At 32.3% G+C, this 16,603-nt stretch overlaps 1 protein-coding gene across 1 annotated transcript; it reads left to right on the forward strand.

Moving 5' to 3' along the window:
* The first annotated feature begins 951 nt into the window (after positions 1 to 951).
* Positions 952 to 12,298, forward strand: LOC113716070 (uncharacterized). Its single transcript, XM_027240371.2, has 3 exons — positions 952 to 1,342; positions 10,078 to 12,134; positions 12,224 to 12,298. The coding sequence occupies exons 1-3, from the start codon at positions 952 to 954 to the stop codon at positions 12,296 to 12,298; spliced, it is 2,523 nt and encodes an 840-aa protein (XP_027096172.2).
* The last annotated feature ends 4,305 nt before the right edge of the window (positions 12,299 to 16,603 follow it).

The raw sequence follows: 16,603 nt of genomic DNA on the forward strand, positions 1-16,603 counted from the left end.
CATATTTTATCACAAGGGGTGGATAATTCTATGTCTCCAATATCTCTTCTAAGTTTAGTCCATGAGAAAGTAATGGATTATTCTCGGTCATTTTGCTTATGTTAATTTTTCAATTGGAAAAATTACGTGTTTTTTATTAATCTCCTATTTTCGCAACGATACAATTGAGTGTCTTCCATTCAAAATAAACTTTCTTTTATCCCAAAATCCATCTCGCATCACTTTTTTGCGTCATTTGCATGCTAATATCAAAGGACAAAAAAGGCATCACAGTTCATTCCTGCTGAATACAATTAGAAGAATCCCTTAATGAATCAAAATCATGCATGTTAACTTGATAGATGAAAACAATGAGTCAAATACTAGGAAGCAGCCACCAAGAAAACACAGGTGCACTTGCCAAAACATTTGCGCGAGTTACACGCTCAATATTTGTCTACTGCCCCTTGACCAGTACGAGTAGTCATATTTTCTTTAAGTGTAGAAACAGAATGTTCTAATTTTTATTAATCATTAAAATTATCAAATTTGTATTTGATAATTTATTTGTTTTAGTGCCATGGACCAGTCTTGAAACATACTTTAAGTTCGAGCTATTGCAGCCACCGATTTGAACATTTAAATCAGACTATTCTTTTAAGTCAATGTCTATCGATGACTATTGAGCAAGGCTTGTGGGTCTCCGTTGGTTAGGCTTTCTTTCCCCTAAATTAGATTATACAAATACTATCGTTACGATTAAAAAAAAAATGTCAATGTCTACCCCACTAAAGCGGGCCAAATTAAGTTCCGACTTTAAAGACTTTTTTTTTTTGAGCATGCAACTTTAAAGACTTAAACCTGAGTTGACTCGTTGAGGATACGCAACTAGAAGGAATACAGGATTATAAATTATCCTGCCTTCCATTTTCATAACAACACTTTCCTTCACTAATTCTCCATACTGAAATCATGCGCGGCCATTCCATTCTGATTGCCTCATGGGCTCTTGCTGTATCAATAATACTCAACAGAAGACAACTTTGCTCAGGTTGCTTTTTAGAAGAAAAACATGCTCTCTTGGACTTCAAAGCTTCCTTAAATGTGACTACAAATGCTCATCTTATCCTTTCTTCGTGGACTGGAAAAGAAGGTGACGGAGCAAATGATGATTGCTGCACCTGGGAACGGGTCAAGTGTAGTAATATTACTGGGAGAATTGTTGAACTCCACCTTAGTTATTTGCCAGAGAATATGTATGTGGATTGGACCGATAGGTATGTAAACATTAGCACTTTCATACCTCTGAAGGACCTGCGAACTCTAGACTTGAGTAATAATCTCTTCAATGGTGAAGTGACAGGTAACTATCCTACCATCTTTTTTTCAAATCATCGGTTTCTTTAGTGTTGTAGTCGTTTATATTGTATAATTTGAAGTTTCTTGTTCTTGGTATCTACTATTTTGATATTCTCACCATCTCATGAAAGAGTTATGGCACAATATTTAAGAAGATTTTTTTGAAGGTTAATATATTTAAACTTGACGTGGTACAAATGTTAGATATAGTAAGTGTAGTTAGTGATGTATTGCTTGAGAATCCCATATTGATTGCAAAGCTAGCTACAAGAAGATGAAAATTCATACATTGCAAAACTTAGTTTGTACCAATCCAATTGGAGGGATCGTTATATTCCTAATGATTAGATTTGACTTTGTTAATCTTGGAGGAAAGTGCTATTTATTTTACCCGACAGCAACATACTGGGAGCATAATTTCCTGGATTATTCGCATCAAAACCTAATTTTTACATTATGTTGTTATATAAATTTCTCCAACAACACAAGGAGGCAAACTTTTTGAGTTTTGAGATGTTAGTATGAACAATGAATGGCTTGAGTTTTGATTAAAGGGTTTAGTTCTTTGTATTAGTCAAAGTTGGTCAACCCTAGACTTCCAAGAAAGCCCCCGTCATCTTAAACTTCTTTCGTTGCTAATTCATCCTTTGAATCACCTCTCAACCAATCATCCCATTCTTCATCACTGCAAGAAAATCCTTTAATTTTCCCCAATAATAATTGAATCTTGGCCTAAACCACATACACCATGTTGAATCTTTTCTTTCTTTGTACTTTGTAATTTACTAATTTTCCAGAGTAAAATATAAAATTTAATCTTGTATATGTTTTGATTTTGCTAAAATATAAAATTTAATCTTATATCGAAAGATTGGCCAGGAATTCATCTTTCTTTTTTCGTTCAAGCCTTACTTTTGGTATTCTTGTCCGCAGCTTGAGGCAAGCTTTTCATATTTCTTCATCTTTTTTTCTCAGCCTTATTTCTTTTAATTTCTCATGTATTATAATTGTAGAAGACTCAAAATCCCGTACAAACTGACGATAGTTTAATTAAGCAGGAAACTATTTTGTATTAAATTTTAGCTGCGAGTTAGTCATTTGCGCCCTTCAAAACAACAAGAATTAATATATCATAAATTGAAAGAAGTCAAGAAAAAATAGCAATTAAAAAAATAGATCATACAGTCATAAAACATCAACCTATCGTGATGGATTAGGAGCAATAATTAAGGAATGTATACACGAGTAAATTGATGTCTCTAAGAAAAAAACAGGCAATTTATGTGGAAACAGTGAATGGATCAAGAGAAAAGACTAAGATATTGCATTACAAAGTATACTTTTTATTTTTTGAATTTGAATTACTCTCGCTTCTTACAAAGTATATTTTTACTTCCACGTTTTTTGATAGTGTGTCTTATTTATTTATCAAATAGTTTTCAATTCAATGGGTGACCGGTTACAAATTAGTACAACAATTTTACCACTTACATCAAGTTTTATGCATAGTAGTTACCCTTGCCTTCTCGTGCCTCAAAGTTGGTTTTTTTCAAATCTTCAACTAGTATGTGCTACTCACAACTCGCTACCAGCAAAACTCGAAAAAGAAACTTGCACAAATTGAAGTTTATTAGCCATTTGATGATAAAGACCCCATATCATGGACCAAAGCAGAATGTGATGAGAAAAGCAAATCTATATGCTCATTGAAGAATGTAGTTTTGGAGTGTAAGTTGCTTCGAGGACTAAAAGAGGTCTTAAAACACTGAAAAAAAGTAGCACATGCAAAGTGAAGAAGAAGAAGAAGAGGTAGATGGAGCTAGAGAGACCACACAAGTTGAAGCAGTAGTAGAAGTATATATATTAAAAGGATTGAAGGGGTTGTTTAGTTTCCTGTTTGCAGATGAAAGCTTTTTTTTTTTCCGTTTTTTGGGAGTGTTTGAAGGAGAAAATGGGAGCTAGCTGGGGACAGAGAAGAGAAGAGAAGAAGGTTGAAATGAGCAGGTGGAAGAATATAATGGGAGCAAAGAGCGGCTTCATCTGCCATCCGGCGGAAACTTAGAGGGATACTTTGAGGGGGGCTTTTTAATTCTTTTAAGATTTTTTTTTTAATTTTGTCTGGTTTTGTATGGAGAAGAAAAGTGGGGGACGAGAAAGACTAGTAAGTAGTAGATTACAACTATTTGATTTTAGTATTTTTTTGGGGGGTGAATATAAAAATCTAAAATTTACTTGGGGGTTTAAAAAAATATTAGTAAAAATAAGTGAGCAGTGACTTTTGGCTCTGCGGAGAAGAAATTTTGTCTGCGAAAGATCAAGATGGATTAGGAGCAATAATTAAGGAATGTATACATGACTAAGATTGATGTCTCTAAGAAAAAAACAGGCAATTTATGTGGAAAAAAGTGAATGGATCAAGAGCAAACATTTATATCTTTGTCACGTAGAAAGTATAAAAGTGTGAAAAATTTTAAATCTTACATCATTTTATTTAGAGTCAAATATCGAAAACCTCTTTTGGTAGAAGGAATAGATCAGCTCCCTTTGGATGACCGCTGCAAAGCTCTAATAAGTGTTTCTTTTGCCAGAAATCAATAGGGAAGAAGAAGCTTTGTTATGAAATTTAATTTTTGCGATGATGTCATTTTGGAATTATATTTGACACCAAATTTTGTCTATAATTTATTTATGACATATGGTTCAAAGGTCGATTTGATTATTTCATCATTGTTTTTTTTATTAAAAACTTTGATAGTGCTCGATTATTAAATTTAATAAAAAAAAACTAACAGTTTCACTAAAATCCAAAACCAAGCAGGTACATTGGATTAGCCAAAGGGTTTTCTTTGGTATTTAGTCCGTTTATTAGAATCTGACTCGTGCTTTGCAAAATCTCAAGTCCTTATACCTTGATTACAACAAATTCAACAACAATACAATTCCATGTATAACTGCAATTACTGAACTTAAAAGGCTGTCTCTCCGTTATTTGGGTTTAGAGGGATCGTTTCCTATAGAAGGTATATTCACTTGCTATCTATAATTCTTATATGAGACTTTCTTTAACCTTTTTACACAATTTTCTTTGACTTTGCGTCTGTTTGGCACATAGAAATAAATGAATATCTAAACTTAGAATGAATATTTATTTGTAATCTATTTCAATTAATAGCTCTTAAATGTGAACTTTATTGATGTGGAGCAAACTGCAAAGCATCTTATTTGTTTTTCCTTTTACCTTCGCAAGCATGGGATTAGAGGGTAACTTAATTTACATATCCAAAGTTTGTTTACATTTTAATAATTGGCTATGGACTTAAGAAAGAAAAAAAAGGGCAAATTATATTTTACATTTTATATTTTACATATTTTACATTTTTTGTACATAACCTCTTTATGGTTTCAAAAACTATATATAACCCCCTCATGGTTTAGAATAAAGTGTCAAAGTGACGGAAATGATCATTCGTAATGGAACCTTTAAAAATGTCAAAATTACACTTGTTTAAAAATTAAAATGGTTGAAGTGATCAAAATATATAAACATAATATACATGATGCACTAACCCCATATGATTTTATATTTTATCATATAACCCCCCCTTATGGTTTAATATTTTACCATATAACCCCCTTATGATTTTTAAAATATACACATAACCCCCATTGTGGTTAATAAATAATTTTCAACTTTACATAAATGTATTTTTTACATTTTAGGTGATTTCGTTATGAATTGCAGATACCATTACTTTGACACTTTAATCTAAAACATGAGAGAATTGTGTATAGTTTTTAAAATTATAAAGAGATTATGTACAAAACACTAAATTACAGGGGAATAAAGTGTAATTTGCCCAAAACAAATCGCCTGTAGACTAACATGTGAGCAGTTGTTTGAAAGATGCTAATTAGTTAATCTTTTTTTTTTTTTTTTTGTAGTTGTGAGAGATGTTGCATATGCCAAAATTATAGAGCATAGATATACAGAAAAGATAAAATTGTAGAATCCATTAGCATGAGAGTTGTTGGACCGCAATCTGCCCATTCAAGGAGTTCTAATTGGATCATCTTCTTGCTGCAGATTTCAAGCGTCTGTAAAAATTGGAGTTTCTTGACTTGAGCCATAATCAATTTTCTGGTTCCTTGTCCTTTAAAGGTACGCATATCCAATTTGAGATAAAGGTGTATATAGTTGAACTGGGATACGTTATTCTTTTTTACAAAAAATAAAAATAAAAATTACGGTCCTAGAATAAGCTAGATGCGAAATAATTTTCTTTGGATGCTGCCACATGATTTGGAGTATAACCATTATTTTCTCTTTCTATTTCAAGATTATAAGGATAGGACAGAACTATTTGTATACTTTTCCCTATTTCTATAATTTGATGTTATATTATGTCCAAATTCCAATAAGAAAATAAATTCCTAAAAATTAACAAAATTTGCCTAAATTTCTAGATTAGCTGTACATTAGAATTATCCATTCGTTTTAGGTGGTTTAATTAACTTTCAATTGCAAAATGGAACACGAATAAAATGTGGGAGTTCTATTTGTGACTCTAGAAGGATCAGTAATTTAATTTTTCTTTTCATTTTAATTTAGAAATCCATTCACTAACTACCAAAGAAAAATCAAGTACATTTTTGTCGTATTCTGATCTTATGTTAAATATCAATACTTAATATTATAAGTGAATTTGGCTATTTGGTTTATGAAGTTACAGATCTAGTAATGAATTCAAAATGTTAATTTTCAGGATAAAGTGAATCACCAATCACCAAACCTTTCTAAAATCTAATTTAGCTTACTGTAGCGTTTCCTATGTCAACTGAACTGCTAAACTCCTAAAAATAATTAATGGGATAATTTCACAAACCTCCCCTATGGTTTTTAACAATTTCAGAGAACTCCCCTCAAGTTTTAACAATTATACATACCTCCCTTACTTGTACTATTTATGTCACAATGTAGGTCCAACAAGCTAGATTTTCTCATAAAAATCCTAAATTGCCCTTTTGTACAAAATTAAGGAAGAAAAATATAGTATACTCAATTATTTTCTTCCACATTTTGCACAAATCAACAAGTCTAATTCCTAACAACCATCCAAGCATAAGTTTCAAATTCAAGTAGCCATCTAAAAAATTTCGAATTGCAAATATAGCGTTAATAGTTGCCATGCAAAAAAAGAACCACACACACATACACAACCCCTTATTGACAACCAATTTTATACCCAAAAATTAAATCTCAATATTCAAATACCTTTTCAATAGAAGTTAATATATCCTAGAACTATCATTACAACCCTCCTATGGCCTTAATATTTCAAAAGTAGATAACATTTATAATCCAATGAAAGAAATCCTTATGTAATTATTAACATTTTGTAAAAGTTTTTCTTGAAAACAAACAAAATATAACAAATTTCACATCTTTATTTCTTATTTCTATTTCAATCATCAATTTCATTATTTATCTCTCTATCACTACGAACCTCTTTATTTCCTTTTAGTTTGACACACAATCTGTTCCTTCTGTTGATTTTGTAATTTCAATTTGCTAATACCCACGAAAATAAAAATAATAAAAAGGGGGTGTACCAGTATATTAACTAGCAAAGAGAGAAACAAAAATAGATGAGAGATAGAAAAATAGACTTTTTTTGGGTTTTGTAAATCTATTGCCTTAAATTTATAATTGTCTACCAAGTAGAGGGCATTATAGGTATTTTACTATGTCAAGGGAGGTAAGTGTAATTTCTTAAACCTAAGGGGAGCCAAATGAAATTTTTAGAAACCTTAAGGGAGTTTTTGAAATTATCCCATAATTAATTGGTCGTTCTATTTATTTTTTTTCAATTAAAAAGAGACAAAATTTACGGCATGTGAATTGCACGTTACATTTGGAACATTTTCATCACTACATATATGAAAATAGTAAATTGGACTAAATGAGAATTTAGAAAAGCTTATTGATTGTTGACATGCTTTATTAGAAAACATTTTGGAAATTAAATGAAAAATAAAAAAACTATATCAGCAAAACATTATGACACAGGTGGTCCTTGCACTCCTAAATCTTTTCAGAAATAATAGAAGTACTTTAGTAAGAAAATAACTTGATTTATTAAATAATAGAGAAATAAAATTTACAAAAAAAATGTCACTGCAAATTTTTAAGAAAATATTATATTGGCCAACACGTAAAGAAGAATATAATGCAGAATTTCTTCGAAAAGAAAGAAATTTAGCATTTCCTTTCTAAAAAGAAATATTTCCCTTTTATTCTTCTTTCCTTACTCATCAACACAATATATCCTTCAACCTGGCGTCCTTATACCTCGATTGGAATAGCTTCAACAATGGGTTTTTTTTTTTTTACCTCCTACACCTTCCTTATTTTCTTTCACTCCCAACTGCCAGATCCAAAATTCAAACCTTAAATTTGGTAGCTAAGAGAGGTCTAAAATTCCTCTCCTAACCACTAAGCCAACTCAATTACTCAACAGGATAATTCCATGCATAACTCAATTACAAAACTTAGAGGCGTGGTTTCCTTTAGAAGGTATATTCACTTACTATCCCTAATTATTATATGAGACTTTCTATGACCTTGCGTAATTTTCTTTGACTTTCTGCTTGTCTATTTTATCTTTCCGCTTCATTGTTTTAGGTCTTGTTTAGCACATAGAAATAAATGAATATCTATAGTTAGAATGACTTAGCATTATTTATTTGTACTCTATTTCAATTAAAAGCTCTTAAATGTGAACTTTAATTGTAAAGCGCCTTATTCTTTTCCATTTTTCCTTCACAAATATGGGATTAGAGGGGCGACTTAATTTACTGATTCAAAGTTGTTTACATGCATTTTAATAACTATCTGTGGACTAACATGCGAGCAGTAGTCTGAAAGATGGTAATTAGTTGATTTCATTTTTAATGTGGGGATATACCAAAATTATAAAGTATCGATATACCAGAAAAGATAAAAATGTTCATCTATAGGCATTAGAGTTGTGGCGGCGCAATCTGCCCATTCTAAGAGTTCCTGGATCATCTTGTTGCTGCACAATTCAATTGTCGGAAAAAATTGGAGCTTCTTAACGTATATGATGCTGGATTTTCTGGTTCCTTAACCTGATAAAGTTATACATGGTTTACCTAGACTAAGTTAGAATCGACATTATTTTCTTTGGATCCTATCACATGATTTGAAGTATTAACTGTCATTTTCTCTTTCCATTTCAAGATTATAAGGATTTTTTTTAATATAAGTGAAAGGACTCGAATCTGATATCTTTCACTTACACTCCACCACCCAACCCATCCACCCCCAAGTTTATAAGGATAGAATGGAAATATCTGTACAACTAATTTGATGTTAAAATATGTCCAAATTCCAAAATAAATTCACAAAATTAACAAAATCTGCTTTAGGTTAGCTGTATCTTAGAAATACTCCATTCGTTTTAGTAGGTTTGATTAACTTTCGATTGAAAAGTGGAACATAAATAAAAGGTGGGAGAATTATTTGTAAATCTAAAAGGATTAGTTATGTAAATTTTTCTTTTGCGTTTAATTCAGAAATCCATTGACTAACAATCAGAGAAATTCAAGTACCTTTTATTTGTATCTGGTGTTTGGTAAAAGAACTTAAGTACAATGTATACTTAAGTATTTTGTACTGCCTCTTTTTTTTGTAGTTTTTCTTACTTCATTTTTCAAAATGCAAATCATTCTTGTTAAAACACTTCTGTTAAAAGAACTAGAAATGCAAGGACTAGTTTGTGTTTTAATTTTTCTCTGAAAGATTTTTGTTATTATTCTTTGGTTTCAAAAAATTTTTCCAGAGTCTCATTTAGCTGGTGTTTGGTAATTCCACTAAGTATTTAAAAATGATGTATTAAGTGCTTTTACTATAAAAAAAATACTCTCTCTCTCTCTCTCTCTCTCTTAGATACACACATGTAAAAAGTTAATATAATACAAAAGTAAAACGTAATATTACTATTCAATTATATAATTAAGGGCAAAATAAAATATTTTAATTCAGTGCTCGAATTTAGCTGGTTATCATACATATTTGACTTTATGAATTCATTAAATTTAGGCTTCAATTAAGTTTCAGTTTTCTGTTTTCAGTTTTATCAAACATCCCCTTAGTCTACTATAAAACTTTTTACTAACAAATGACAAAGACACCCCGGCCTAGTGTGCAGCTCACATGCAATGAATTTCGTCTATTTTAATCGAGCAAATGGATAGAATAGCCCAGTTTGATCCTTTTTGGCTCTTCAATGGATCAATTGACGTGAAAAAAATAGTATAGTGGATTAAATAAGACTTTGAAAATATTGTCGACCTGTGACATAATTTACCTTGTTTGAAATATACAAATTCTTATAGAATAGGGGATGGAGATGCAACAATAGTTATGTAATTTTGATATATCCAAAACTATAATACTAACATAAAGTTTTGAACTGCAGAATTGAAGCTGGAGAACTTGAAGCTACTCAATCTTGCATATACAAAATTTAACAAACTCTCAGACATTGAGGCTTTAACTTCTGTCAAAGCCTTATCTTTGAGCCTTATCTTTGAGCCTTATCTTTGAGCAGTATTGGTTTAATTATTGGTTTCTGAATTGGCTATATATTGACAATTCATACCTCGCATCAACTATTACTGTACGAAAAGCTTATAATGAACTTGTTTTTTGGACAGGAATTTGCAGTTTGAAGAATCTCGATGAACTTGACGTGAGTCACAATAATTTTTACGGGCCTACTCCTATGTGCTTCAGAAACTTGACGTCTCTTCGAGTTCTTGATCTCTCCAACAATATTCTCAGAGGAAACATCCCTGCAGCTCTCATTACTCCTCTCGTACACCTTGAGTATCTATCTCTCTCTGGCAACCTTTTTGGAGGTTCTTTTTCTTTCAATTCTTTGGGCAACCATTCAAAGCTTCAGGGGTTCGAACTTGGACCTTTGAACAATGATTCACATGTCGACACTGAGGATCTTGCTCTGCTCCCACCATTTCAGCTAAAGGTTCTCTATTTATCTGGCTGCAACTTGAATAATCGGACTCGAAAAATCCCAAGTTTCCTGCTCTATCAGAAAGAAATGCAAATTCTTGATCTGTCTTCCAATAAGTTAGTCGGCCAGATTCCTACTTGGCTTCTGCAAAATAATGCAAACTTAGAAGCTCTTGTTCTAAAGGATAACTCTTTTACGGGTCCGTTTCTTGTAGATGATTCTCTGGGAATAAATCTAATTCAATTAGGCATCTCAAACAATGACGTCAGTGGTAAGGTTCCTCAAAATATCGGTTTATCTTTTCCAGCTGTGTGGTACTTGAATTTGTCACGAAATTCATTTGAAGCCAATATTTCCCACTCATTGGGAAACTTGACAATGGCAGAAACAATTGATTTGTCCCACAACATGTTTTCAGGGGAGGTGCCAAGTCAAATTGGAACTGGATGTTTACGTCTTAGAATATTGGTATTGTCTTACAATAATTTGCATGGCAATTTTCCTTCTGGGTCCACGAACTTAACAAGCCTAGAATTCCTTCACTTGGATAATAACCATTTTATTGGGAGCATTTCACATGGATTATCTCGTTCTCCAAGTTTATCTTGGCTGGATATTTCAAACAACTCTTTTCAAGGCAAAATTCCAAGTTGGATTGGAAATTTTTCATCATTGGAGGCTCTTGACATGTCAGCCAACTTGCTAGAAGGTAGCTTACCAGATGCTATATGCAAACTTTCACATCTTGAATTTTTAGACCTCTCCAAAAATCAGTTGATCGGACCTTTGCCAGCTTGCTCCGAGCTTACGTCATTGATGTTCATCCACCTGCATCACAACATGATCTCAGGGCCCATCTCAAACATGCTGTCTGGAAGCTTCAATTTGATGACACTCGATTTGGGTTACAACAAGCTGTCTGGCGGTATACCACGCTATATTGGTAAGCTTAAAGAGCTCAGGGTTCTTCTATTGGGGGGAAATGAATTGCACGGTCATATTCCTTTGCACTTATGTCAGCTGCAGAATGTGACAATTATGGATCTTTCTCAGAATAAGTTTTCTGGGCCACTACCTACATGCTTCAACAAAATTTCTTTTGGCAGCGGGCAGTTCTCCAAAGATGCATTCACAATAAACCTTCATTTTTCGGCTGTGGAGATAATCTGGAGTGAGCATTATATGACTACTTTTTCCGAACAAGAAAAAGTGATATTCACAACAAAAAATAGAAGCGAACACTATGCAGGGAATATATTGAATTTCATGTCTGGACTTGATCTGTCATGTAACCAATTGATTGGAGCGATTCCTCCTGAATTTGGTGATCTCAGACGTATCCGGGCATTAAATTTATCCCACAACTACTTGCAAGGATCTATTCCCTCAAGACTTTCAATGTTGAACCAAATAGAGAGCTTGGATCTTTCTTACAACGATTTGAGTGGTGAAATACCTTCAGAGCTGGCATCATTGAACTTCTTGTCCATCTTCAATGTGTCATACAATAACTTGTCTGGCAGGGTACCTGATACAGGGGAGTTTGCAAACTTTGACGACAGCAATTATAGAGGAAATCCAGGTCTCTGTGGACCATTGCTCAAGAGAAGTTGTAACCCCTTTGCTCCACACCCTGAAAATGTTGGTGATGAAGACTTAGAAGTTGATGGTGCAATTGATGTGGCAGCATTCGCTTGGAGCTTTTTTGCTTCATATATGGTGATCGTGATTTCATTAGTGGTAATTCTTTGTATTAGCCCTTATTATAGAAGAGCATGGTCTTTTTACATTGATTATTGGATTCTATCGAGATTCTTCGAGTATTGCAGGTCTTGTTCTTCAGAGAAAAAGCAAACATGGAAAGTGTTCAATTGGAACATGAGAAGGAGATGAATTGGTCCTAATTACTCTATTGGGATTCTTGAATTTGGAAAAAGGTCCAATGTATCTGCAAGTATTGAAAAAGGAACTATACGAGCTGAAATTTCAATCATATTCTTGCTCTTATAAAGATTGAAAATATTAGTGCCATAGAACACAATTAGTTGCTTTTGCTGCCAAAATGGGTTCATGTGCATAACCAGAAACAATAATAAACTGAATTATTGATTGTGTGTTTGTTAGTTTCAGCATTCCTTTCTGTTTGTCGAAATTAATTTTTATTTTCCAATAGAGTTAATCTTGGGGAAGGGAGTAGAGCAATGAAAATGAAAATGAAAAACTTAGAATATATTTTGGGGAAGGGAGACCATCAACAATATATTTTGCACTGTAGTTTTTTTTCTCATATTTGCGGTTTAATTTTCTTTATTTGCACAATTACTATTTCGTTTCTGAATAGCCATAATTTTTTTAGATTATTTCTCCAGCGTAACTAATTTATACAAGTTACTTTTAGATATTACGATAATAAATATCTCCAGCTTAAAAATAGAACCTTGTAATTTTACTCATTAGAATTACCAAATGTGATATTTGAAAATTTTTTTTTGTCACCAGGTATTGCCTTGAATACAGACTTTTAAGGGCTAATTCCTTCGTTTATTGCTTAAAAAAAATCGTGCATGTGTTGGTCTGACAGAGAGAATGTATTGTACTACACCTATCTGGCTTAATCAGGCTACGAATTTTTATTTTAATTGCTGAACTGCTAGGCTGAGTCAGCCCAGCAGCCAGCTGGATTTTAAAAAAAATAAAAAAAAACTGATGGCTACGGGAAAACAAATGTCAGCGGTCACTCAACTTTTACGTTTTTTCCATCCGTATGAGTAGCATATGGGAAGGAAATCTTTCATTTTGCAACCTAGAATTGTAACAAAAATATTTGTAAAGGAAGAATTCATGTTTGCTCATTTTAGGAATATCATAGACAATAAGGCTGCTTTAAATCGTTTGATATCAATGTTGAAAAATACTCCCAAGTCAGCATCATTTTTTTTTGTGGCTATCACCTGGCAAAGCTTTTTTTTTTATTATCTTTTTTTGGAAATGATATCTTTGTTTTTTTCTTTTTTCTTTTGGCAATTTTTAAGATTTTTCAAGTCTTCATTTATCAGCTATTTGCAGGCATTTTGTGATCCATGGATGGAGATCAATAATCACGCAATGTTCTAAGGTTAATGTTTAAGCAGAAACATTTGATTGAGATGGTAATTTTTGTTTTTCTGCTTGAATGATATTTGCTACGCATTCCTAAAGAATAGACTAATTAATTTTTGCTCAATTGGATCGATTAGCAAGGTTGACTAGTCATTTTTTTTAATAATTGACTGCTGACATTTTTTTTTTTTTTTTTTTTTTTGCTTTTGATGATGACTCCCAGGCAGTTTTCTGTTTGAAAAAAATCCAGCTGGCTGCTGGGCTGAAAAAAATATATTTCGTAGCCTGTCGGCTTGTTGTTCAATACATTCTCTCTCTCTCAGATCAATGCTTGCATGATTTTTTTTTTTTTTGAGTAATAAACGAAGGAATTAGCCTACTTTAAGTCCGAGCTATTAAAGTTACTGATTTGAGCCTTTAAACCAGACTCATTGCTCTAATAAGAGATGCATGTGGATTTAGAGAGAAAGCAAAGTTATTAGCTAATCAAATTACATTTAAGTTAGAACTGTAGGTTGTAAAGTTATTGTAATTGAAGACCTTTAATTTCTAATAAAAAGGTTAATTAATCAAATGTAATCAATTGCCACCAACTCCAAAAAAGCCGTTACCAAATTTCTCTCTTGTACCATATGCATTTAATTAAAAAATTGACTATTTTTTAAAATACTACAACAATCCCCCACTTATTTTAATAAAATAACATAGTATACTACAATATGGCAAGAAAGAGCTACTATACATAATATGGTTAGCAATGCCTTGAACTTATATTGAATGTTATAGTAATTTCCAATACTAGAACCGAGAGTGACTTTTAGTCTTGAACTATGGCTGCTTTTGGGATATTGGATATTATCTTACATACACAATAGTCCAAGTGTTGTCATAAGCTTTCAAAACTAGCATTTTACGGCCTGGGTTTAATCCCGATTTTTCATGAATGTATAAGAGAACAAGTTCCAATTCCCTTTATGGCGACCCCACTGTTGCACTCATATAGGTGAAATTCATCAAGGATACCCCCGTGTAACTCAAACACACCACTTATCAGAGTTATAGATTCATTAAAAGCAATATAGCTCAACCTTTCTTTTGTTATGGGATGCATACAAATACACCATAAGGATGGATCATAATTATCAAAAGTTGTGCATACCTATTTTCAAATCACCATGTAATTCATTTTTTCCTTTGAACCTAACTCCTCAGGTTTCCAATCATTAGGTTGGGTATCCTTCTATGTGATTTATGATTTATGAACTTTAGTTACATCCCTCTCATAGATCTTTGCTCAAGCTTGAGTTACTTACTATCATCACAAAAATATAAAAACAAAGTGATAGAGTGCAAAATTGTTATTCAATTTATAATTATTTCCCCTTGATTTTAGCCAAATATTATTTTAATTACTAAATTCTACTTATATTTAGTTAATTGTGCTAATTGTAGGGAATTATGTGAGACATGAATAAAAGAAGTAATTTTTCAGTATTCTAAGAGTTACTTTGATGGTGACACATTTGGGGCCGATTTCCAAGTCCGAATCGAATTCAAGGCAAATTTTGAAGGAAGATTTTGAAGACTTTAATTTTCATTATTAGTCTTAGTATTGAATTAGAAAACTTGAAATATTATCTTTAGAAGTTTCCTTTTTCTATTTTGGGGAATATATCTTATTATTAGTCGTTGAGGTTAAGTAGAAAACAAGAGAAATTAGAAAAGTCAGATTCCCGTTTGATTAGGAGTTGGCCAGCAACAATTTCTCGGGAGGACTCTTTGAAGTATTAGACACGGCCATCACTTGTTTCATTATTCTTCTTATCTTTCGTTAGTTTTAGGGCAAAAACCATATGCAATTGTTATCAATGGAGTCCAGTGGATTTCCCTCGATGAAGCGTAGCTAAATCCTTTTTCTAGCGGAGGAGTAACACGGATTTGGTTCATCCACATCTATGAGATCTAATTATTTTTATCAATTTCTTTTATTCATTAGTATTCGTATATCTTCTAGCTTAATTTATTATGATTATTTTGTTATTTGAATATCAGGACCCGATATTTAATTCAACTTGATAATCTATTGTCAATTAGGATAGTTGAATTCGTAATTGTTTAATTGTCCCAAATAAGTGATGACTAACGTGATTGGGGCCACGTTAGGGAGATGTACGATCTAATTTAAATAAATTCTGGTAGTGTGTTTATTGATTAGAATAGGATTATTCTAGTTTTTAATGCAAGTAAGAAATTAAATTTTACAAGCATACTTAGGGTTGCTTCTTGGTTAGAGAAGTAGTTAACGAGCGTACCTTAACTATCGAGACATTAAGGAAAAGTTGGTTGTTTATCGTTTGTATGACAACTATAACCCGTCTATTAGTGAATAATTGAGAAAATTCTTGCATCGATGATCAGTTGTACGAACCACTTTCGGAGTTAATTCCTTGACAAGAGTTTGTTAATCCATGGTTTAATTTAATATACTCTTGTTTAATTAGTTTTATTTTCATTAAGTGCTTTATTCTAATTTTAAATCTCCCAGAACCCCCCCCCCCTTAATTGACTCTGTTTGAAAAGAAATAAGTTTCCTCCCAATCCCTGCAGAGACGATCCTATTTGTCATTGTACTCGTTTACATCTTTTAGAGTAGGAATTTATTATTACACGGTGTGACGCCTATCAATTTTTGGCACCATTGTCAGGGACTGGTGTCTGATTAATTTGTTTCTTTTTGAATTCATCTTATTTTCATTTTTATTTTTTCTCTTTTTTTTACAAGTTTATGGCTGCTAACACTCAATATTTTGGTAATGGACTAGATTTTATTCCTAAGAGAGCTAATAAGGCTTGTGTTTTTTTTTTTTTTTCTGATGATCAACATTTAGATTCACTGAACTCTCTTATAGAAAAAATGGCTGTTGCAACATGTGAAATTTGTTATGCCACGGCTCATTCAACCGATATGTGCCTCGCATTTCAAGATTAGCTTAATGTCTCAATCAATTAATTTGGAGATTTTTCACTTCGATTTCAAATGTGGTATGACCCTTATTAAAACAAGTATGATCAAGGATGGTAGAATAATGTCAGCTTGAATTATGCAAAAG

This window comes from Coffea arabica, chromosome 11c (genome assembly GCF_036785885.1).
Source record: "Coffea arabica cultivar ET-39 chromosome 11c, Coffea Arabica ET-39 HiFi, whole genome shotgun sequence".
In the NCBI taxonomy this organism is placed as follows: Eukaryota; Viridiplantae; Streptophyta; class Magnoliopsida; order Gentianales; family Rubiaceae; genus Coffea; species Coffea arabica.

What these genes read in the sequence shown, in the direction of transcription:
- LOC113716070 (XM_027240371.2), top strand. Translation starts at nt 952, where the DNA reads ATGCGCGGCCATTCCATTCTGATTGCCTCATGGGCTCTTGCTGTATCA. An exon ending in CTTCAATGGTGAAGTGACAG is followed by an intron (nt 1,343 to 10,077) that starts GTAACTATCCTA and finishes TTTTTTGGACAG; the next exon opens with GAATTTGCAGTTTGAAGAAT. An exon ending in TGATCGTGATTTCATTAGTG is followed by an intron (nt 12,135 to 12,223) that starts GTAATTCTTTGT and finishes CGAGTATTGCAG; the next exon opens with GTCTTGTTCTTCAGAGAAAA.